The sequence below is a fragment of the Antechinus flavipes genome, chromosome 4 (genome assembly GCF_016432865.1).
Source record: "Antechinus flavipes isolate AdamAnt ecotype Samford, QLD, Australia chromosome 4, AdamAnt_v2, whole genome shotgun sequence".
Lineage (NCBI taxonomy): Eukaryota > Metazoa > Chordata > Mammalia > Dasyuromorphia > Dasyuridae > Antechinus > Antechinus flavipes.
Window position 1 is genome coordinate 424,370,927 of NC_067401.1, and position 26,417 is coordinate 424,397,343.

At 34.4% G+C, this 26,417-nt stretch overlaps 1 protein-coding gene across 3 annotated transcripts in view; it reads right to left on the bottom strand.

Annotated features, from left to right (window-relative positions):
• Positions 1-26,417, bottom strand: part of DNM3 (dynamin 3) — a 581,691-nt gene that overhangs the window by 288,551 nt on the left and 266,723 nt on the right. For all 3 annotated transcript variants that reach the window (XM_051998949.1, XM_051998948.1, XM_051998947.1), the window contains one exon: positions 17,806-17,919. In XM_051998949.1, coding sequence (XP_051854909.1) covers positions 17,806-17,919 — 114 coding nt within the window. The remainder of the gene's footprint in view (positions 1-17,805; positions 17,920-26,417) is intronic.

Genomic DNA, 26,417 nt, shown 5'->3' on the forward strand with positions numbered 1-26,417 from the left:
ATACAGTACAGCTTCATATTAAGTGAATGTATAAAATATTTGTGTATATGCATATCTATATGATATCTATATGTATATTTTATAGCTGGGAGGAAAACCCAATAAGATATACATATTGAGAGAAAAACTTTTTATTAAATAATAGTTGTATTTCTGGCATTAAGCAAATTTTTTTAACTTTTGAAAACAAACTTCAATTACTAGTTCACATCATACACTGATGATTGTCTTTTTTTTTTTTTTAATGACCCATTTAATCCTTTCATGCTCAAGGTTCTGTTTTATTTTAAACAATTATTTCATATTACAGAGGAACAAATCCTCAAAGATTCTAATTTTCTTTCTTTTTCATTCTTTTAATTTGTTATCATCAACAGGATTGAATAATAAACTTAAAATTGTTAGTTTTAATATTTCTCACCAATATAATTATAAATCTACTATTCTTTATGACTTTTTTCTGTTTCAGATTAACAATGTAAGCAAATGACTTCTTGAGGCAATTGTGTCTGCCTTCCTTTGCCTTTGTGAGCACTTAAAAGTTCTCTTAGAAAACCTCCCAAATTGTTAATTCACTTTAGGAATAAATCTCATTGGTTGGTGGTGTTGATTAGTTGGAGTTGTATTTTCAAAGGAGTGGTGGAGGTGGGATATTTGGAGGAATAGAGAAGTTATGATTACCCATAAATGAAAATTATTCATTTGTAATCAGAGCAGGAGTAAATGATAAGATTTGATCCCATGGTTTGTTATTTAGCAAATATCTGTAAATAAAATGAAGTCCATTTTTTAAAAAAAACTTTTTTGTTTTAAAACTTTTTAAAGACAATTTAAATTATGGGTTCTTTTGAGGTTTTATGGGCCTTTTTTATAACTGATGATTGCTCTAACAATGTCCAAGACATTGTGGGTCAATTTGTATTTGGTTATAATTTTTGATTTAGGATACACCCTACAATTCATTGAGAGATGCATAAATTAGGCTCCTAACTGTTGTTCTATTACATTTACCACATACAGTTGGAAAATTTGTATTTTAAAGGAAAGAAAAAAAATCAAAAATTTTTTTGCTGTTGCTTTCAAAAATATTGGTAAACTGTCCCTTCTCATAATTCCTCAAGTAAATTGATTATATTATAATGTGGGATAGTTGTTGTCAAATATATTATGTTGTTGATCTTTTTTGAAAGAGTCCATTTCCAACTAACTGACAAGTTTCTTTTTCATAGGCAAGATTATAGGACTTATCTCTTTCTTAAAACTAAGTGTAAACATAGCTTTTATCTTTAACTTTGGTATTAAAATATGCAGTGTTTACAAGAAGGGGGAAAACATCTGGTTCAATTACTCTGTGTTATGAGTGCATGTGAGCAAGCTGTAGCATGAAATGGATTTAAAAATAAACCCTCTGTTTGGTTCCCTCTCCCCAAGTTTTCAAAGTGAGGTTCCTCACTAACATTCATGTTAGTATATATTTGGATCAAATGTATAAATGTGATTTTTTGAATAAAACCAAAAGTCTCACTTGTTCAATAGTTCCATAATATTTTAAAGTTTAATTTTGTTGTGTGTTTTTCTCCCTTTCCCTCTCCTTCTTAAAAAATTCCCCAAATCTGGACTGGTACAGACTGATTGTATCTGCCCATGAGCAAAGGAACTCTGATGGAACCAAGGGACTGGCTGGACGGAGTTGTCATGTGTCTGCCTGTCTACACTTGCTGTGCAGAACATCCTCTCACCTGTACAGCAGGCACAGACAGGCAGTCACATGACAACCCAGCCTGAATGACAACCAGCCAATGAAAGCAGCTCTCTCAAACTATAGCATCTACACCAAGAGCTACAACCAAAAAGAGGGAGCAGAAGTGTGGGAAGGGAAAGGGAGGGATTGGTGTTTCAGTCTGTTGGTTCAATACTTAAGTCATTGTGTGTGAATATTATCATTAATATTATTTCATTTTTATTTAATTTGGTTAGACTATTGAAACCCACCCAAAGTAAAATGAGTGGTGCCTACAAAATATAATAAAACCCATTTCTGAAATTTTCCTGTGCTTTTCTATAGTACTCTTTTCCTCATTGTTATTATTAATTTACTAATCATGAATTTTTATTTGTACACGGTTTTACAGCACCACTGTAATCAAGACTACAAAAGATGTTTCATCCCAATGCTTGAAAAATGAATGAATGAATGATCCTTTCAATTTCACCCAATAACTCCATCAATTAACTTCTTTCTTCCATGCAATGATTTTTTTTCCCCAGAAATATCTCAAAATAAGATAGAAGGAGATTGGCCAAAAGATGTAGGAAATTTGGGCTAATGTAACATCACCAAGGTTAAATGAATTCGAAGGGTAGGGGAAAAGAGTAATATATTACAATTTTCAAAATTATTAAAAAAATATTCCTCCCCTTTTGTTCCAAGACAATAGAAGCCTGAAAATAAAATGTCATATTCTTTTATCTCATAATATCTAGTTTTTTTTTTACTTCAGTATATTTTCTCATAAAGTATGCATTTTTACTATAATTTGGGAGTGGAGAAACAAAGTTACAACATTCTCTTGGATCAGACAGCTTCTATTTTCAGTAAGCATTCAAATATATTACATGACTTTCATAAAGGATAGGGTTTGATATAAGTAGAAATGAATTATATATTTTGTCTTAAAGTTTAAGAAATTATTTAAACTTCAGGAAAAAGCTTATTAACCAAAGGTCAAATAATGTGAGTTTCCCTATATATCAAGTCTGAAACAAAGGAAGGTCATAGACTCTTTCAGGAAAGGGTTCTGTCAAACTGGATTTGTATGCATTTTAGTTTTCTAAAAAAAACTCTTTTCATTTTTTTGTCACAATAAAAGTTGTGGGGCTTTTTGGTTTTTGTTTTGCTTTTCCTTTTTGTGGAGGGAAAAATAAGGAACCTCTCAAGTTTTCCAATTTCATTAAAATCTTCCTTAGGGATTTAATGTTCAAACCTTCTACTTTTAGTTTTCTTTTCAACCAAAATATAAAATTGCATTGACAAAATTCATCATTTATAAGATGAAGGATTTGGATTAAAAAACTTCTAAACCCTTCCAGTTTCCAAATTTTATGATTATATCATTCTACTTGCAAAAAAAATGAACCTGAAATATCACTTTAGGAGTTCAAAACAGACAGATTAAAATATGAAATAGTATTTTGCTTTTAATAATCAATGCGACAAAACTTGAAATTTAACTTCAGAAAATGCATTGTCAACTAAATTAAAATGTTTCTAAATATACTTGGCTATGATGTTTTTATCATAAAAGCCAGAGATTCCAAGTGGAGCCTAGAGTTATATATTTGAAAGTATGCATATCTTATTTTTAATGTTTTAATGAACATTTATAGATCAATGTTCAATTCAAAGTGTTTGATGTAAAGTTTTCAAGATTCGCATATAAAAACAACACATAAGGAATCACTCTACGAAAACTGAAATCCAATCTCTTCTGTCCTGTTACTTAACAACTCTCAGAACTATACGAAAGCCAAGTCAGAAAGTGAAGAGACCAACTGTAAGGAGACAGGAAATTCCACAGTTAAGACTAAAATTCTGATTTTATTCCATTTTGCCTTGGTGTGCTACAGTTTCTATAAAAGTATACATTCAACTACCTCAAGTTCTTGAAAGAAAAGTTTCTCAGGTTTGATAGATTATGATAAAATAGTAAATAGATCTTGGTTACAGTTTAATTTTAACCTCAATTTCTTAGGGTAAATGGAAAAGGTTATATTCTAAAGGAAAGTTGAAAAGTGTCAATTTCCCTTCTCACTTCAAGATTTTAGAATTCTTTGATGAATACCCAAGTGATTACCCATCCAAAATGTACTGGCCAATGGCCATAGCTTTCATTTTAAAACTGTGAAGAATCTTCACTTAAAACATGTGGTTAGGATTATTAAGTAGAAGACTTTTACTCTTAAACATTAATATATTTCATATTTGCATTTTTGACATTCTGCATTTATAAACATTTTTTAAAAAAGCTTAATCTTTTATTTTCAAAAATTATTACATGAGGCTGAGACAGACATTTAAAGTTTAATTTTCCAGGAAAATATTTATCCTTCCATCTGAGACTACATTGTCAGTTGCAGATTGGAACAATTAACACAGAAAATGAGATTGGATTTGGGAGGTATTTTCATCTCATTTAACTTAAGTAAGAATTTAGATGATGGAAAACAATTTTAATATAATAGAAATTGATAAGGGGGTATGTGAACTACATCAGTACATAGAAATATTTATAGTGAAATGATGTTAAGTGGAGAAAGACATAGATCCTAAGATGGATGTGTGCTAATAACAAACTATTTAAAATGTATGCATGTGCACCAACAATGACTGAAAGGAAATTTGGAGTGATATAAAATTTTGTGTTTTAATGTTCTGTCAGAGTGACACTGTTGAATTCTTGTTTAGATGGCAATAGTCTGTTCTACAGGAATAGGAACTGACATAATATAATGATAAGTTATCATAGTGTGGATTGCCTGGGAACATCATGTGGAGAGCTACGTCTAACATCTTATTTCCTACCAAGAGAATTACGGTTATCATTGTTACAAATAAGAATAACACTGGGTAAACATCAATGTTATGGAAGCATGTAATCTTTTTTTCATGTTATCCAAACACCTCAAACCACAAAAATTGAGTTCATGACTTTTTTGAGTCCAAGTACAGAAAATATCCTTATTTCAATCTGCTTTTTTGGATTTTCTTTAATAGCTTGAGGTTAGTGTATTTCCACTTGAAATGCTTATGTTTATATTCTCCTAAAACCTTCTGAGTCTCCTTTGTCATCAGAGTAGTACTAGAACTTTTCATCTTCTCTGCTGGCCTATCACAAATATTTATTCAAGTCAAAGCTAAGGACTGAATAGTCAACAATGATTCACAGGCTTCTTTTGAATATTGCATACATAATAAAATCTACTTTCCTAAAGCAATGATATTTTGCAATATTAAATTCATGCTTTATGCTTGCATGAAAAGTTATCATGTTTCTCTCAAATTTTACTTTGATATTTTAAAATAAAGATATCCAAAGCCCCGAATCCTTTTTTAATGGCACAAGTCCTGTTTCTATCTCATCTGGCTTTTTCCAAAGCTTCCTCCTGTCCATCATCTAGCTGCAACAGCCCTATCAGAAATGGGTAAGTCTATTATGTTTCAAATACAAAAAATTGCCTAGATCAGTTAATTCTGGAGTGCATTTTTTGTTTTACTGGTTATATTTTGTTAGCATTATTATGTAGTCATTGCAAGAGAGCATTAGATTTAATTATAACACATGAAACTAATGCATATTTTTTTTCTTATAGTCTTCATGTTTATTCCTAAGAAAACAGAAAAGTTTATAAATCTCAAAAATAATAAAAGGGCCTTAAAATAAATGAACTATGTATGAAAAATTGTAAAATTTAAATTTCTTTTAATTCCTGTGCCATAATGAAAGTTAGATAGTTTATGTTATCTAAAGGACTGAAAAAAACTCACTAACTGTTAGTGTTTTCTCTTCTAAGGCTACCTCCCATTTACTCTGGAAAACAAGGAAATTCAAATAGTCTTTTTCTCACCATATTGTTCTCACCCAATTCTGTTCTCATCCATCTCAACAACTCAGGGAAAGTAATTTGACTTGATGAGTGCTAATACATAGACTTTATGCTGTCAACTGAATGCTGACATAACTTTAATTTAAATAGACAAAACTGACTATTTATCTGTCAGAGCAATAAATAGCTCTCCTTTTAATGGACATGATAAAAAAACTAAACCAAAAAAATCTAGATGTGAAATCTTTATAAGTTGTTTACAAAGGTCTCTAATTTTTTTTTTTTTTTGGGCAATTGAAGCTTACTTTCTAGAATCTTAAGAAATACATCAAAATCTAATTCATTCTTCAATAATGGAGGATCCTTGATAGTTTAACTTGAACTAAGATGAAATTTATCTTTAAATTATTTATAAAGAAAAGAGTATGCTGAATAATAATTATATAAATAACACCAAAAGGGATTAATTTGATCTTGGCATTTAAAATGTTTACCAAATTAGTATGCTAATTTCTCTTATGTTAATTAGTGCTAATTATAAATTACTATTTTTAGAAATAGGTTCCAGGAAAATATTTTTAGTTTAAAAGTAATAAGAGCACAACTAGGTGTCACAATGAAGAGAGTTCCAGGCTTAAAGTTGGAAAGACTCAACTTCCTGAGTTTAAATTCGGCCTCAGATACCTACAGCTGTCTGACTTTGGGCAAATCACTTAACCCTGTTTGCCTCAGTTTCCTCATCTGAAAAATGAGCTGGAGAAGGAAATGGCAAACTACTCCAGTATCTCTGCCAAGAAAACTGCAAATGGGGTAAAGAAGAATCAGGCATTATTAAACAATAAAACCACACTCGAAAATACTCAATGGTCCAGACTCCTCTGTCTTTGTCTCCAATCAGTTGCCAAGTAGCATTCTTTTTATGTCCATAACATTTTTTTCCACGTATTTCCTTTTCTTTGTTCACACATTCTCTACTCCAGTTCAGGCTCTCATTACATTGGGAGCGGACTATGCTAACATCTCATTCATTGGTTGTCTTGCCTCAAATCTCTTCTCATTTCAATCCATGTTTCTAGTCACCTATTATTATCTCTAGGATCCAACATAAATTTCTCCACTTGACACTGAATACTCTTCACAGCCTCACCCCTTATCTTTCCCATTTCCTTCCAGATCACCATCCTCTGTGTTTCAGCCATACTGTGATGCTTGGTATTCCCTTCCAATCTCAGTAGCAAGGCACTGACCATCCCCCATGTCTGAATGTCCTCTCTTTTAACTTCCACCCCTTGGAGTCCTTGACTTCCTTCCAAGTTCAGGTCAGTCGGCCATTTCCTGCAAGCTTCCTTTCCTGGTCCCTCAAATTTGTTAGTATCTTTTCTTCTTATGTGTCTTCCCATCTGCTCTGTATATATCTTATTCATTCTCTTCCTGCCATGGAATGTAAACTCCTTGAAGGCAAAAACTAATTTTTTTATATCCCGAGTATTTAATACAGTATCTACCACAAAGTTAAACATTTAATAGATATTTATCTTTTGATTATTTGACCTTTCCTAATTCGGACAAGTCTTCCTTGTCTTACTTTAATTGAGTAAATTCAAAATAGTGAGGTGTTTGTTTTTTTTTTTAATAAAAGAAGAAAGGACAGGTTCAAACCATAGGCAAAAGGCTAAGAACATATTATTAAGATATTTGTTAAATTAATCAGCTATAGTTAAAACTGAATGTAGCAGATAAGTAGACCTTGAAACTTTAACAGAAAAGTTGTTGTTCAGTAATGCAGTCATACCTGACTCTGTGAGTCTACAATCCAAGTGGTTTGTCATTTTTTTCCCTAATGGATTAAGGCGGACAGAGGTTAAGTGACTTACCTAGAATCACAAGAAACTAGATTTGAATAGTGTTCTATCCATTCAGGTACCTAACCACCTTCCGACAGAAGGATTAGAAGAATATTTTATATCCATTACTTATCATCCCAAAATAATATCACACAAAATCACAGTCAAATATAAAGAGAAGTCTAAGAGCTAAGGTAATTACAGATTTCAAAAATTTTCCTGCTTAACTTCTTAGCAAAGTCTTAACTTCAGTAGCAATTCTCTTAACAGATAGCCTTTTCCATTCTTTTTGAGTAAATGAGTTTTAAATTTTTTTAGTTATAGAAAAATGTAGATTATTTTTCAAACTATAACATAATCACATTTTCTTAAAGACTTTCTCAAAGCACCATTAGGAACTTTATAGTTGTATAGAACATACCTTAAAAACCTCCTTGTCAGTTACAGAAGTAGTGACAGAGAAGTGATTTCATTACAGTATGCAACAATAATTTTTAAAGTGTGGCTTATAGATAAAAGAAATCAACATTTAGCGACTAAAGGGACTTAAAAGATCATTTAATTCATTCTCCTCCCCCAGTTAATTGGGGTTAAGTGACTTGCCCAGGGTCACACAGCTGGGAAGTGTTAATGTCTGGTACCACATTTGAACTCAGGTCCTCCTGACTTCAGGGCTGGTACTCTATCCACTGCACCACCCAGCTGCCCCAGCCCAGGTTTTTTAATCCCAAATCTAATTCATTTTCAACCCAATGCTGTTTCTCTGAGTAGTCCATAATTGAGAGATTTTCTGGCTCAAAATTTAAATTCTAATTAACTATATTTAGCCAGCTAAGGAAGCAAAGAATTAGAAGGCTGTTTAAAAATGTTGATTACTATAAACTTGTTGGAATCCTTACTAACTGCTAAGTAGTTAGAGTTGATCTAATCTTACAAAAAGATGTTTTGGGCAGAACCTGAAACAAGGTACTAAGTAGAACTACCCATAATCCCTCTCTCTGGAAGGAGCATAAATAGGCCAATGGGCCAGTCGGAGAGTGCTCTAGAGAGGAAGACGCTACAAGTCGAGATTTCAGCAGAATTACGCCAGAAGCCCTCTCTTCAAGGCAAGACAGATTCAACTTGGTACTGGCTCTGGAGGCTGAAGAAAGCAGAGGCAGAAGCAAAGGACAAAGCGGCAAGAGCTCTTGGAACCAAGCAGAGAGATAGGCCTCTAAGCTAACCGGGCTATATTGGAAACAATAAAAGATCTGAACTTTTATCACCTGGATGTGTTTTTGAGAAGAAAAAGATCACAACATTTTGGCGCCCTGAACGTGGGACAAACAGACCCTTCAGTGGATTTCAGTGGAAAAGCTCCGATCCTGATTCAAGTGGAAAAGCTCCGATCCTGATTCAAGTGGAAAAGCCTCTGATCCTGATCCAGTGGAAAAGACTCATCAACCCAGAAATTAGGGTGAGTGCAACAAAGAAATTTTGTTAGAAGAGTTAAAGTAGAATTTCAGCTAAGATGGGACAGATAGTTAGAAAACAGCCTGTTTCTGTTCAAGGAAAATGTTTAGACAGCATTGTCAAAATTATGAAAAGCCAAGGTTTAATTATAAGTTTACAGCAAATCACTGAATTTTTACAAACTGTAAAGGACATATGTCCTTGTTTCTCTCTTGATAAGGAATTAGATCTAAATGAATGGAAATTGGTTGGAGAGGATCTTTGTCAATTCTATGATAAAAATGGGCCTAACTCAATAATTAATACATATAATGTAATACAATTGGCTATAAGAAGTTATTTAAGTGATAGAATGATGAAAAGGAAAGTACAGGAGGAAGAATTGCCAACTTTACTAGGTGAAAAGGAGGACAAATCAGATGAGAATGGAGTTAATTACAATTCTGAGTATGATACTTCACAGCAGGAGGAATTAGGTGATTCCACATCTCATGACCCTCCCCCCACAATTAACCCTTCATGGGTGGAACAAGGGGGAGGGAGAGAGACAGAAACACAGTCAGCTTCTCCTGTAAAGCAGAATTTGACAAGATTAGAAAAAGCATTAATTAAAGCAAAAAATGAAGGAGAAGATATATCTGATTTTATAAATGCATATCCTGTGATTGAAAGGATTGACTCTTCAGGTCAAAAAGAGAGAAAATACACTCCTTTTAATTTGGAAAAAATTAAAGATTTGAAAAAGGGTTGCACTCTTTATGGGGCTACATCATCTTATGTGAAGATGTTACTAGATAATTTGTCTTATGAAATCCTAACCCCGAATGACTGGAAATCCATAACAAAAACTTGTCTAGAACCAGGACAAAATTTATTGTGGCTTTCGGAGTTTCATGAATTATGTAGGATTCAAGCCCAACGCAATAGGCAAACAGGAGCTATTGTACAAGTTGCTTTTGACCAACTAACTGGAGAAGGTCAGTAGGCAGAGAGTTCAGAACAGATTTATTATCCCATAACAGTGTATGAGCAAATTTCTAAGGCTGCAATAAAAGCTTGGAATTCTCTCCCTGGACAGAAAGATGGAAATAATGCTTTCACAAAAATAGAGCAAGGTCCCAATGAACCTTTTGCAGATTTTGTGGGACGTTTACAAACAGCTGTAATAAGAACCATTGGAGACAATGCAGCAACAGAAATAATGACTAGACATTTGGCTAAGGAAAATGCCAATGAGATTTGCAAGAGAATTATATGGGGGCTAGACAAAAATGCTCCTTTAGAAGAAATCATTAGATGCTGTGCCACAGTGGACATAAATGCTTATTATGCCCAAACTATGATGAACATGGAAAGACAAGGTCCTTCTTGGCAGAGGAATTCTAGAGAAACTCGTCAATGTTTTCAGTGCGGAAAAATTGGACATTTGAGAGCTCATTGTAGATATGGAGATAGAGTGAGAAGACAGGGTGAGAGAAAACCCAAAACCCCATGTCCAAAATGTAACCGAGGTTTTCACTGGGCCTCTAAATGTATATTGACCCAGAGGAATGAGAGGCAGGGCCCAGCTCTAAAGTATCAATCAAAGGACAGGTGGGGCATGATAGCAGCTGAGGTTACACCCAGAGAGACTTTAGAAATTCAGAATTCTGATGTCATCAACCAACAGAAAAGCAATCAGGATTACAGTTGGGAAGAATACAGGCCTTTTAAGACAACAAGACAATATCCAATGCAAACAGCTCCAATGTAATCACCAGATGATGAGGAGAAATCCCAAATTTGGTAAATAGAAGGGAATTAGGTTAATTGCTTGGGGAAGAGGATCTGCTTATATTTCCACAGGTGGAAAAGGCTAACAATGAGACTGTCAAAAGAACTTTAAAATCTTCAGCTTTCAATTCCTGAAAAACCAGCAAGAATCACTGGATTCCCTGAGATGAAAAATTGTTGATGAGACTTTTTGCAGTACTTCAGAGCTTACAGGAATTATTAGATTCCTGGCGCATGAACTAATGAACAATGGATTCCTTATGGACTATTTCTAGGACTTATGGACATTTGTAAATTTTCAGGTCGATTTATGTTGTTACATTACTACTAGCCTGTGTTATATTACTATGTGCTTATGTATTTTAAGCAATTGCAAGAATCATTGGATTTCTTGAGATGAAAGATTGTTGATGAAACTTTTGCAGTAGTTAAATTTTCATGTTGATTCATGTTATTTGTTACATTACCACTAGCCTGTGTTATATTGCTGTGTGCTTTTGTAAATTATGTATAATGCCTCCCACCATGTATATCTGTTACAAAGTTCTGGCCCATATTGATGGATTTATGTGTACCCCCTCAGGAACCCCCTATGTTTTAAAACAAAAGAAAGGGGGAGATGTTGGAATCCTTACTAACTGCTAAGTAGTTAGAGTTGATCTAATCTTACAAAAAGATGTTTTGGGCAGAACCTGAAACAAGGTACTAAGTAGAACTACCCATAATCCCTCTCTCTGGAAGGAGCATAAATAGGCCAATGGGCCAGTCGGAGAGTGCTCTAGAGAGGAAGACGCTACAAGTCGAGATTTCAGCAGAATTACGCCAGAAGCCCTCTCTTCAAGGCAAGACAGATTCAACTTGGTACTGGCTCTGGAGGCTGAAGAAAGCAGAGGCAGAAGCAAAGGACAAAGCGGCAAGAGCTCTTGGAACCAAGCAGAGAGATAGGCCTCTAAGCTAACCGGGCTATATTGGAAACAATAAAAGATCTGAACTTTTATCACCTGGATGTGTTTTTGAGAAGAAAAAGATCACAACATAAACTTACCATTCATCTTCAGAGCATTATTCATTTACAACATTGTTTTCCCCATTGCTAATACAAATGATAGTGGGAAGAAGTATGGAAATGTCACTGAGCATGATGACATCTGAGACTGACCTTTTCTCCTCACTCTCCATGCTATTCTATGCCAAGAACCACTGGCTTAACTTCTAGCTCTTGTTCCTTTCTCAATACGAAATGAAAAGGTACAGAAAAGAAATGTGGTCAAGAATACTGCCCCAGGGACAAGTGTTATTTCCAAGAGCAAAATCACATTTAAATTTTCAAATTTCTCATGTGTTATCTCATTAAAGCCTCATGATATCCTTGTAAAAGAAGGCAAGGGAGGTTTACTAATCTGGTTGATGGAAGAAGTCATTGTCACTTGTCTATGATCACACAACTAGCTAATGATGGGGCCAGAAGAAGAATAGGTTTCTTAACTTCTAGTTCAGTGTTCTATACATTGTAGTAACAATAACTATAATAAGGTAATTTTGTTTATTTTTCTGTCCTATTTTTCCTATTCTTTTTCTATATTTATCATTCTAAAGCTGAGAATTGATCACTTAAAAATATAATAAAAATTTATTTTACAATTTGTTGACATTTTTGAAAATGTTTTGTTTGTGTGTATATATTTGTGTATGTGTTATGTTTGTATGTATACACACACATACATAGACACTCAAAATCTCTTCATATGCCCGCTGCCTTTTAGCTCTCTCTTCTATGTCTCCTGAGAGTTGATCCCCCAACTCTTGCACACTGCCCACTTTCTTATGCACTCCACTTAGAATTCTGAGGACTCCTTAACTCAGAGTCTGCCTTCAATAAAGATTCCATCCTGGATTGTAGGCTCTTCCTCTTCTCAAATTACTTTGTGTTACTGATCTCTGTACATGGAATATCCAGTGAAATGTAAACTTCTAGAAGGCACAATGTCTTTTTGTCTCTGTGCTCCAGTGCCTAGTGGATCCACTAAGTGTTTAATAAATGTTTGCCATTTTTTTTAATTGTGTATTCTATAGTCTTCCAAAATTTGGTTTTGGAATCCAGGAAACATATGGAAAAAATAAGGGCTCAATATGAATTCCTGAATAAAAAACTAGTGACAATTTATGACATAGTTATTGTACTTATTTAGTTATTTAAGGAAGGGAAGTATTGTGATGTCATTGTATTATAGAAATATTGTTCATAAACAATGAAGTAAGTATAAGTATGTCATAAGGAGAAAATACAATTGATTCCCAACTTATAAACACTAAATGCAATTTTCCATAAAACAATGTTAAGTAGGTTTCTAGGACAACTTCACAATAGTTTATTTAACCCATAATATACATTACTAATATTTAGTACATTACTAATAGTTTTACAGGATATAATCACATTCCATTACTGTTTATGAGAAAAAGTATATTCAGAATCACATCTATCAATCTTTCTGGATTTCTACTCCCAACTATGAAGAAAAACTTATAATTCCTCCTGCCTAAATGATAGGAGTAAACTATCTCTTCTGTTCAGGTGGGAAGTATGGGAACATCCTCCTACCTAGAACCCAAAATGAGAAAGGTAGAACTCCTTGAAACCCTCCCATCTTAAATTGACAACACATATAGAGAAATCCCTATCTGATGGAGATAGGTAGATCCAAAGGCAATGGGCAGCAGCTGTTGTGGAGCTCAGTAGGTCACAACTTCAAGTGGGAGTTTAGATTGCTCACGTGCCAGCCCTATTATGTACTTGAGTCCATCATAAGTTGGGTACCTATGGAATGGAAGATGCTTGTGGTATTGTCAGTACAATGCCTGCATTGTGTGTGTTATGGTAGCATTTCAGTTTATTATTGTTTAATAATAACAATAGTTAACACATACAGAATTATAAAGTTTTCGATGTATTTTGCTCACTACTTTAAGATTTACAAAGCATTTTTCTTACAATAATCCTGTTAAAGATGATGGGGCTATTTGACTTAGACAATGATACAGTTATTAAGTGGAACAGTGAGGATTCAAAACCAAGTCATCCAATTCCAAATGTAGAATTCTTTCCACTACACATTCCCATCCTGTCATCTGTGACCCTAGAGTCTTCTGGCAATTTATTATTGTTACTTCAACTGCCGGGTCATAATTACAGAATGTGACAATATGTCTCAACCAATAACAAAAGAATTATAATTTGGCAACCAGAAATATAAAGAAATTTAACTTGGGAGATATTTGTTAAAATGTATGTTTATATAAATACATATATGTAAATTGAAAATTGGAGAAAATATAATGTAATAAGGATGAAGGAAGATTGAATAGAGAAAACATTTTTTTCAAAGATTTCTTTACTTAAAATATTTAAGACAACGAATGTATTCAAGTATTCAAGAAGATAGTCAAGACAATGTTTTAACCCCCAAGTGATACTCATTGTCATTTTGATAGAAATATACAGAAAAATTCATTTAATTTTTCAAGTATTAAAAAATAGGAAACCTCCAAATAACTATTATAAGCAAATAGCAGATCAAAGAGTTTCTGCTGTTTCTCTTTCAAGCCTGGGTGTTTAGTGATCATGGAGTTTACATTCTCCTTGCTTAGTGGGGAATCATAGAAGAATAACAATAAGAGTAGAAGGAAGTAATGATTGAGAAATTGAGGTGAAGCCAGTACAAAACTATGATATCTAGTCAGTCTTGAAAAATGTGTTTTCTTCAAAACTGCTAAAGAAATTTAGCATGGTCACTTCCCCATGCAGGCCAATGATGAGAGCCTGGAGAATTGGGATTTGTAGTACAAACATTTCTTATTCTATCTGCTAAAACATTCCCAAAGGAATCATAACATATCCATTTAAAAAAGCCCCAAGAGGCCATTCAGTCCAACTACTTCCTGAACAAGGGTCCCTTAGCAGCATCCCTGGCAAGACTTCATGAAGTCTTTGCTCGAAGACCTAAAGTGAGAGAAACTAGAAAAAAGTTTCTGAGGCTGCTCATGGAGATAGCTCTGATCAAGTTGTTCCTTCCCACTCAGCATTAATTTGTCTCTCTACCACTTTCATCCATTGTTGCTCATTCTGGTGTCTGATGCCAAGAAGAACAAATTTAACTATTCATCCATGTGATGGCCTTTCAAATCCTTGAAGATGTCTATCACTTCCTGCTGAGTCTCCTTTTCTCCTTTTATATCATGTTCTGGAAGCCTAATACTTTTCCTATAACTGCTTTCTAGTTCATCATGTAAAATATGGCACTCTCAAATAAATACAATATCTCAGATGCGATGTGACTAGGAGACAGTGTGTCGGTTCTATCACCTCCCAAGCCCAGGTCACTGTGTTTTTGCATGATGAAACAAGAGATTTCATTAGCTTTTTTGGCAAGCATACCACACTGGACTTCTACTGAGCTTTCAATCCATCAGTATCCACTTGGTCTTTCTCATATCGTTTACTATCTGGTACCACACCTTTCCTATTTGGTAATGATGAAGTTAATGTTTTAACCTCCATAAGACATTGCATTTATTTCTATGAGATTATGTTCAGGGTTCTAGCCTTTTATTATTCAGTAATTGAGGTAGCTATCTCTTACAACTTTAGATTCTGAGTACATTTCATAAGCATGCTATTTGTACGTTGATCCAAATCTTTATTGATAATATTAAGTGCAACAAACAGAGGCAGATCCACTGATTTCCTCTTTCCAAGATGGCAAATGGTCATTAATGATTTCTTTTGATCATTCAATTTGTTATGAAATAATCTAACAACATTTGATTTAGTCTATATATTTATTTCCAATACTCCTGAAATAGAGATGATAAATTCAAAGTGCACAATGAGATGCATTTTTGGACATGCTAAAATGTATGGATTTATTTTTGCTTGTTTATGCATATTTATTAGTAAAACTGGGATTTTTTTTAGTGTTTTAGAAGGAGGTGAAATTTGGGAAGTAGAGAATCACTACAGATAGGATAAAAAAAGAAGAAAGAAAAGAGGGTCGTTTCAGCATGTGTTTTTAATGAAAAAAATTAAAGGAAGGTTAGAGGGAAACAGACAAGCAGGACAGATGTGAAAGTAAATTTTTGAATTTATTATTTAACTTTAAAAACATAGCTTGAACTATAATTCTCTTTTGATATTTGACTTTGTACTTAGGAATGTTCTTTTTTGTTGTTGTTTTGGTCAAATTCAGAATAAATATAACACTTTAAAAATATATTCTAGGGTTGTATCCAAAATCTAAGTCAAACTCACTGGCTTCAAATTTGCAAACTAGTTTCTTCTTTTTTTTCCCTTAAGGAATAGGGCAATATTTGTTTTGGGGGAACCCTATAGTTCCTCTTCTATTCACCACAATTTTTCACAAATCACTGATAGCATCTCACTCATATCATTTCTAAATTTCATCATCATGAAATATAATTTGACTAGACAAATGACACTTTATATTCACTAAAAGCATCAATAAAGTCTTGCCATCTTCTTTTCTTATCTCAAATTTCAACTACCTACTACAAATTTTTGTTCCATCTTTTCTACTCCCAATATTTTCTTCCCTTGGCAGAGAAACTGGATACAAAATAAAAGGTGAGTTTGTTTTTCTTTGTCATGTATTATTATCTAGCTAAGGCAACAGTACCATCCTTTGATTGTTTATCTCTTTCCCCAATAGAGGGGAAAAACAAACTAAGTTTTTATTGTTTTAGCATTTATTGATAGTCTACGTTCATTCTAAGTTTTACTTCTCTTGACATTATCCCCACAAGTCAACACTACAGTTAAGTATTCCTTTTCTATTTTTGCCTTTGTTTCCATATTCTATACATGTCTTAAAATTTTAAGTTAGATTTTTGATATCTCATTCTTTTCCTCTCTACTGACCATTGTCAAATATCAATGTTGGGAGCTATTAATTCCTTCATTGACAGGTTTCCTTGGCAAAATTTTACACTATGGAATTCCACCTAAACTTTCTCTGAACTCCTTGAAATCGTTTTCCCACAATGGGAGGTTCATACAACATCTAGATTTTCTCTCCTCAACAATATATTCTAAATTGAATTAATCATTCCCCCATCTCCAACAACTACAAGTCTATTTCAATAATAGATAATTTCAATAATAAGTTCCTCTGTGTATTCCTTAGAATCAGGTCTAGAATAGCAGCTCTGCCTTGTTCCTTCTCCTCCTTTTTAAAAGATTCAATTATTTTTAATTTGAGTTAACATCTTATTTGCTTTTCTGCTTTGGGCAGAGAAAGCTGCAAAAAAAATCTACATAATTAAAGACCCCAATTTTTATTATATCATGATATCTCCATGCCAGGCTTATTTACCAGAAATACCAAAGAATAACTATTATATGTGCATTATTTTTAAAAATGGCATTACATGGGGCAGCTAGGTGGTAAAGTGGATAGAGCACCAGCCCTGAAGTCAGAAGGACCTGAGTTCAAATCTGGTCTCAGACACTTAACACTTTCTAGCTGTATGACCCTGGGCAAGTCACTTAACCTCAATTGCCTCAGCAGCAAAATAAGTAAATAAATAGAAATAGCATTACATTTCCAAATAACTTTTACAAAATTATCTATCTAGTATTGTTTTAAAAAGACCCTGAAACTGATTTGGTTATAGGTTTTTAAAAACTTACCACATATAAGGCACATGCCTACGCTACAGCATTAAATTATATTTTTTAAATCTGTGTTGTAGTTGCTGCTTTATTTTGAGTCCATCTAATGCTTTCTCCTTCTGATCTGGCATCTTTTTAGCTGAAAGTAGTTTTAATGAATATTGATTTCATTGGCTCTAGATGAGCCAATCATCTAGATTGGCTAGTTGCATGAGAACTAAGTAAACAATATATATATATATATGCTATCTCAATGTAAGCTAATAGCAAGAGAAATTCAGGACACACTTTAATAAGGAAAAGTTGTGAAAGGACCATGCATCTTCTCATAAAATGCAAATTAACACATAAATTTGTATGTAAGAGACAATAGTTTCTAGAATATGTTCATAGCAAAAAGAAAAAAAATGGGTAAAGGTAATCTATAAAAATCATTTTCCTTACCTCATCATCTTTATACCAGGACAAGCTTTCTGCAGTAAGGACAAACCAATACTCCTTGGAACCTCCTTTCATGATCCCAATGTTGTTGATTGTTAACCATCCCTTCCGAATGACCTACAAAAAGTGAGAATCAACAGATACATTTAACTTAATATTAAATGATAGCATGATGGATTCCATTATTAGTCTTATTTTAAAAAATATATAAAGCACATAGCATAACGAGGACAAATAAATGTTTTAAAGTCAGTATGCTTTTTCTCAAAATTCTATTAATTATCAAGATAATATCTCTTTTAAAAGTCTAGATGACTATATAACCAACAGCTTGTTGAGGATTAAAAGAAAACTAAAAATGATGGAGTAAGCCAGATCAAAATTTATCCATTATGATGTAGTCTACTGTTATTTATACTATTAGTGCAATTAAAATGTATTTATTCACTTAAGGTTTAATAGACAGTTTTTATCATCCAGGTCCTTATTCTCCCTATTCATCCATCTAGTCTGTACATTATTTATTGCCTGCTTTGGCATCTTCACCACAGGTAGAAACAAGGGCAGTAAGATGAAATTCAAATCCATTGATTCTCAAGCAATAATGACTTTTGTGGGTTTAGTAAGCAAAGAGTTTTATATTACTGGCTAAACTTTCTTTTTTTTCTTTTTGACTTTTTATGATTTTATCCATATTACCCCTTGACTTTTAGAGAATTGTATAACTAAACATCAAAAGAATCTGAAAAAAGTCAGTTTGTAGTTGAAATTTTTAAAAATATTAGTTACTCAAGATTATAAATATAAAATAAATAATTGTAAATGACAGTTAAAAGCAAATTTAACTTTTTTTTCTCCTCACAGCTAGTATGGAATGCAAATCTGATAGTCATAGGGATTCAATTATCTTTTTGCTCACATCAATCATTATCATGTCAAAATATGCAAAAAGTGAGTGCTTTAGCAAATTTTCACATTAATTTTTAGATAATTTTTGTATATCATTTGTAATCTGAATTGTCAATTTTTTAAAAATACATAAATACTTTAAGATAGTAAATCAAAGAGGATTTGTAGGTTCTAAGGTTTAAATTTATGTTTCCATTAGTTTTTCTATGGCAAGACTGAGTAGTAAAGTTTTTCTAAAGTTTAGTTCTGGGCCCTTCCTTCCTGCCATCCTCTGCCACTTCCCATGGCTCTCCTGTCATTGGAAGATCAATGACCAGAGCCTTCCTTTTGCCTTCTGGTTACCCAGAGCTCCTAATAAGTGGACTGTCTCTAGATACTCCTACGTACTCCAAAACTATCCCTTGCTTTTTGTCTTGCTCTTCCCATACTTTCAAGTAAACATCTCAGTCTTTATCCATCAATTAGAAAACATGATGAACTAGGATCTGTGCTGGACAGGGATACAAGCCTTTGGGAATCTGATAGTCTATTGGGAGAAACAAGAGGTGGTATGGTTATATGGAATCAGAAAACCAGAGTCTAAATTTTGTCTGCTTGACTTCAGGCATAGTATTCAACACCTGTAGACTTTTCTTCATAGCTCTAAAAGAAAGAGAGGGGTCTATATGGCCTTTGACTTTCTTCCAACTCTAAATCTATAAACTTATATAAATATAATAGTATATGTACATCTATGTCATAATGTGGAGGAGAGGCACGAGCTGTTGGGAAAGGCAGGCAGGCAAGGATTCTAAGAGGCACCAGATAAAAAGAAGTATGTTACAAGAATGAGGAAAAACAATTTTAGGAGGAATACATCGGATTAACCTGACATGAAAGTGTAAATAATTTTGTTACCTACTCTCTAATGATATTTATGTTTTATTTAAACAAATTTGAGAGAGCTATTTACAAAGCCAAATGAATCAATCTCCAATAAAAAAGTTTATCACATATATTTATCACTTCTAAATCCACAGTGTCTGTCATTGCTAGATAACCCCTTCTCCTCACTTATATTGCAACTACTTTGGTTCTGGTCTTTATTATCTGGTCTATTATTATTAGAAAATCTTAATATTGTACTAGCCTTCTAATTGGTTCCTCTGCTTTAACTCTTCTCATTCTTGGACATTATCTACACAACTCTCAAGAGTGATTTTTCTAACATATCATTGTGACCATGTCACTGCCCCCATATCCCAAACCCCAACCTCCACATACCAACAAGAGTCACTAAACTTTAGTGGCTCCTTATGGCTATAGGATTAAACTCAAAGTTCTTTGTTTTCCATTTAAGGCTCCTCACAACCTGACCACTTTCCTATTTTCCTATTTTTTTAATACTTCAATCCCTTCCATGCATCCTTGATTCATCTATACTGACCTTCTTTCTATTACTCATCCAGAGCACTCCATCTCCCCTCTCCATAACTTTGAACTGTCTGGCCTCCATGACTGGAATGTTCTCCCTCCTCACTTTTGACTCCAAGAATAACTGGCTTCATTCAAGACTCAGTTCAAATGCTACTTTCTACAGGCAATCTTGCCTGATCTTCACACCTTCTACTGGAAATTACCTTCTGACACACATGTCTCACACACACACACACACACACACACACACACACCAAATGGATGTCCCTTAAAGTTGCTGTTTATCTTTTTTTTTTTCAGTTCTCAAAAATTATCAAAGGGCCTGGCATGTAATATGGGCTTAATAAATACTTATTGTTTACCTGGGTCTTATTAGTGACTCTCAAATTATGATCTGTAAATACTTATCAACTCCTGCCTCTTTGGAAACTTTTGTTTTGCTCAGGTAAGTCACCAAAAAACTATTCAGCCAGTATTGATGCTATCTACAATTTCCACTGAAGAGGAAATAAATGGTAAAAAAAGAAAGTAAAGAGTCATTATAATCAAGAGGAAGAAAAACCACATGGAAGAATATGTCTAAGGAAAGAGAAATAAGATTGACTCTCAAATGAGGATACTATATGAGTGAAAATATTAGCTCACTTGAAATTATTACAATAAAACCTAACTCATTTTCAACCATGTAACAAATAGAACTTGGGTTAGAAAGCATAAAATGGCAGGAATGGGGTGCAGTGGATGAAGAGAATTTACTGAATAATTTAAAATTCTTAGACTCTAAATACCACATCTTTCCTAGAATGCTTAAGTAATCAGAAGTTGGGAATACTAAATATAAAATTATCATACTGGAAAAGAGAGTGAAAGGACTATAGGACCAATCAGCTACTTCCTTATTCATAAACTGTTTCTTGAAAGGATCATCATTTATCTATCAGCAAAACAAATACATCTAGGCTTTTTTCACCAATAAAATTTGTCAATACAAAGAATTTTGTTAGTGTGTAGGAATTGGGGAAACCTTATCAGGGTTTCCTCACAGGAAATCAAATGGAACTCTTCTCTGTTCATTTCTCTGCTCACCAACAAAGTGCTCACCAATAGAGTTTGTAATAACTTCAAATAAGTCAAGTTGACAAGTATTTATTAAGTTTCTACTATGTGTCAGACACAATACAAAGCATCAAGGACACAAATAGCAAAAAAAAAAAAAACCCCAAAAAACCCAAATTCTTTTCTCTTGGAGCTCACAGCTTAATATTGGAAATTCTATATAAACATGTACTGTTTATTGGCAGTGGCAGGTTCAAATCTCAGATCCTAAATAAAAATTTTACTAAGAAGTAATTCTCTTTGAAAGAAAGACAGGAGGCAGCTGTTGTTAGAAGACCAAGCCATCTCTTCATGAAATGCTACCATTTTTTCTGGAATCCTAGCAGATTCAGCCCAAAGCCCTTGCTTCAAAGCACCACAAAGATCTGTTCCCACCAAGCAATCGGTCCTATTTCCAAGCTGTTCCATCAGCTATTGTCCAAGGAGCAACTTCTGCAGAGAAGTAGCAAACTGTCATCCCCACTGAGCAAAAAACCTTAGAGCCTTGATACTAGCAGCATCCCCCTCCATCCCTCCAACTCACTTGGCCAACTTCCACCTTGGCCCTCTGCCATAGTCCATCAGTCACAGCTGAGGTCCCAAAAAGAAGGTTCCCACCATCAAGATTTGGCAAATGCCTTTGACAGGCAAATCATTCAATGTCAGAAGCAGACATAATGGGCAAGAGGTTTTTCCATCAGCCATAGAACTGAATGTTCCCTGTTTGAATTTATGCTCTTCGTTTCTCTTTGTATCCTCAGTATTTTAGCTTAATATACAGTTTTTTATTCAGTCCTAGGCCACTCTTTCAATTTTCCACTGTTGTAAATGCTCTTTTCATTCATACCTTAAAATTCTCACTTTAGACTAGAAAACTTCTAAATCGTCCATAACTGTTACATCAGTAGCTACATCTCTCTTCATCAGTCCTCATTGATTGTGAGAGAGTACTGTTTGCACAGCATTAGAAATAAAGTCCAAAACTTCAAAAAGATTTTGAGCCTTAATGGTCACTAGGTAATGTAGTAGATGGGCCTGAGTATAAATATGGCCTCTGACAAAATTGATACATCAACTGTGTGACTCTGAGTAAGTCACATAACTCTGGCTTGCAAAACAAAAGAAAAAGTCTTTGAGCCTGACATTTGGCTTGTGTCTGATCCAACTTTTCCATTATTGTTACATGCATAGAGTTCTGCTATAGCTATCAATATATATTTTGAAGGATTGCTTTATATTTTGAAAACAAGTATTATTCCCTTGAAGTCAAAGTGGATTCTTCACATGGAAGAGATTCTATGTGATACGAAACAGAAAGTAACTTAGACTCACCACCTATTGCTTACAATCTTCCCCGCTCCTCACACACACAAACAGATTCATATTTATGAGCACATAAAGGAGAAAAGCCCCTCATGATAATCAAAGTCTGAAATTAATTAAGATGTTTCACTGAAATAATTAAGAAAGAAGCTTTAAAAATTAATAATATTGAACACGGCAGAGTTGGTATACTTCAAACTCATGAACAAATATTCTCATGTAAATATGGATGCCTATGAAAGAATATTACTTGTTAAGCATTTTCTGTGTGCTAAATACTGTCCAAGCTGTATAGACAAAAAAGTGAGATGATTGCCGCTCTCATGAAGATCACAGTATAATGAAGGAAACAACAAACTAAAAACAGTTCAGTTAAGGACATATGGAATGGCCTAAAAGTCTGAAGGCTGCATTGACTGGACATTTGGCAAGGCCCATGAGTCCTTAGGTGTATTGATGCAACTATAGATCTGATAATTATGATAATAACTTTTTTGGGGGGAGTCTGGAGGAAAGAGAAGAAAGCCAAATGATAAGGCCTGGAGGCTCTTAAGATGATGTGGTGGGACATGTGGTAAGGCCTAATGGAATTCATAAGAAGGAAGAGAATTAGTAATTATCCTATACAAGAAATGTGAGCAGTAAAGCAAGTCAAATAAATAGCAAAACAGAAATAAGGAGTGCTCTCTCTCCTCTTTTCTCTTTGCCCTGTTTTCTTTATCTTCTCCCTTCTTTTTTCCTCCCTTCCCTCTCTTCTTAATTCTCTGAAATCTGGTTTCTAATTTCATCTTTTTTTTTTCTTGAGACAATTGGGGTTGAGTGACTTGCTCAGGGGGATACAGCTAGGAAGTGTTAAGTGTCTAAGATGACATTTGAACTCAGGTCCTCCTGAATTCAGGGTGCCACCTAGCTGTCCCTCTAATTTCATCTTTTAATTAAAACAATTCCCTCCAATGTTATCTCTCTTTAAAAAAAAATTCCCCCAATAATTTCTTAATTGGTAAAACTAATGGCCTTTTTTCAGTCCTTATCTTTCTTGACTTCTCTTTAATTTTTCAAATTGTCAGTCATGGTCTTCTCCTTGACACTTTCTTCTCCCAAAGGTTTTGTAACTTATCCTTTTCCTACTTGTTTGACCACAACTTCATCTTTTCTGCTGGATCTTCATCCAGTGTGTGCCCACTAACTGTGGGTACCTACCACAATTCCATCCTTGGTTCTCTTCTCTTTTCAAGTTGAAGAATTTACTATCAGTGTGGTAGCTGACCTGGATGCCATGTTCATCCTCACTGAAGGCGTTTGACAACATAACTGAAAACGTGCTAAAAAGCCTGAGAGTAAGCACACAATCTCAAGGAAGCACATGACCTCATTTCTTTCCATTGGTCAGTGGGAAAGCATGAGAACATCATCCATTATCCAGAATCCAGGCTCGTATGCCATCTTGAAATGGATATACAACACTGATGAACTCTGGGCAACAAAATTTTGACAAAACTTTCCATAAGCCCTCATAATTGGCAGTATCAAAGGCCTTGATCAAATCTATAAACATTGTGAACAGACCACTGCTCTGCTCCTGGCATTTCTCTTAGAGTTGTCTCTTAGAGTTCCGTATCCACCATTCCTTGATTCTTTCTGAAGCCACCCTGCTTCTCAAGTAGGTAACCATCTTTCAGGTATAGGATCTGCCTATTAGGGGCGGCGACTCTGAGAAGAACCTTGCCAGCAATGACTAAGAGAGAGACTTCCCTTGTAGTTGACACAGGAGAATCAATTTCCTTTAGAAAGATGTTCAATGGCGATGTCCTTGAACTCCTAGGGGATAACTTTCTCTTGCCATATAATACAGAAAACTTGTCAGCTTTTATATGAGCATTGGTCCTCCCACCAGCTGGAAGAAAATCAAAGCCAAGTTCTTTGCCATAGGAAAAGAGTCTAATGGCATTCAAAGCCTCCTCTTCAGCTGGAATTTCAGCTAGGAAGGGATTGACTCCAACCAGAGGTAAATGGTCAATGGTTTGTTTCAGCATTAATTGATGATGGTCTATTAAGAACACAATGGAAGTGTCCTTATCATTTATCCATGCAGCCTCATCAGCACTGAGTAGTTGCAATGCACCACATATCTTTGGCCCATAAGTTACCTTAAGGACATCATAAAAGCACTTTGAATTGTTATTATTCATAACATCAAGTTGAATTTCATCTGCTTTCTTACTGAGCCAAGAATCCTACTTCTCTCTAAGCTTTGCTTGTACTTTGCTTTGATGGAATTAAATGCTGCCTTCTTAGAGATGGATGAATTATTGTGCTGGTATACTCTGTGGAATTCTTGTTTTTCATTTAGCAGTTTCTGAATTTCTTCAACATTTTCACTAAGCCACTCTTGATGTTTGCAAATGTTCTGACATATATCAGCAAATGCAGTGCTGTACACCAGATCTAAAAACGACCCACTTCTTTTCTGTTCTACTGTTTCTAAATGAGTGTTGATTCAACTTTTCCTCCAAATTAGGAACAAACTGCTCCAACTCCGAGAAGTGCCCTAATCTGTTGCTATTAATTCTTTGGGTAGTCTTTTTGACTTATGGATCCTGTTTTTGTTGAATGCAGATATACAACATGAAGAGGATGTCTGTAATGAGTCCAGTACTCTGCACCACAAATTGCCTTCATCACTCTCACATCCTATTATTCTCTTCTCCTTAATACGTGCTACAAGGGCACATCCACGAAATTTTACTGCAATCAGGTTAATAGAAAGCAATGTTGATGATGAGATCAGGAGACGCACAAATCTTCATTTGTAAGTGACCATTGCTATGGCTCTTTCCAGCTCTGTTCTTCCAATAATTTTCTATCTGCTCAGTTCTCTTTCAATAAGAGCTGTTCATCTTTCAGGTATACTGGATTTTGTGTTTTCTGTAAGTATGCACACATTTTGTGTACATCATCTCACACAAAAAGATAAGCAATGTAATCCTTAAGATATCTATGGAGCTGCTAAATCACACTGCTACTTACAGTAAAACAATGGCCCTATGGTCCAAGTCACATATGTGCAAGGTTGGAACTACAGATCCTTGTGTATCTGCACCTGTGACTTCATCACTTGCCTGTTACCATAGGAGGTGATAAATAGAAATAGTAATGGTAGGTGATGTCTTTTGATTTATGTGTAATTTGGATTTAAATGAGGCAAAATTGCACAAAGTTGGTAGCCTCATTCTCTCTTCAAGAGCCATTATAGTCCAATGGCAGGGCAGGGTCTAGGTGATTGGTGATGACTCGAGATGCATTTTATGACCTTGGTATCTTCAATGTCTAACCAAGCTCTCAGAACTTCACAGTGTCACATCAGCTGCCTTCACGGCCATTGGAACAACTTATTCTCACCTGGCCATTCTACCAGGAGAGACTTCACATACTTAGGGTAGACACCTCTACCCCCAAATCACCAAAAGGTTTGAGATCCCTCAGTGACCCTCAATTTGGTTTAGCCCATCTGCCAAAATGGTTTGTCAGGGTATGGTCACTATGCTGCACCTTCTTGTAGCCATGGATGAAAAGTGGATCAGATGGACACCAAAGGTGGAAAGAAAACCTGGGAAGAGCTCAGTAGGCCTCATGCCAGAGGTACTAGCCTTTTCTGAACACACTTCACATTCTAATTTATATAAAGAAATATTAAAAAAAAACAAAATATGACAAAAATAATATAATCCATTATCTAATTTGATACTTTAAAAAGAAAGAGGGAAACAACGAATTAAGTCAAAAATTTAAAAGGAAAAATCACAACAAATGAACAAGCAATAAAGAACCAGTTATTATTTTGTCTAACTATTTACTAATAAAATTGACAAATG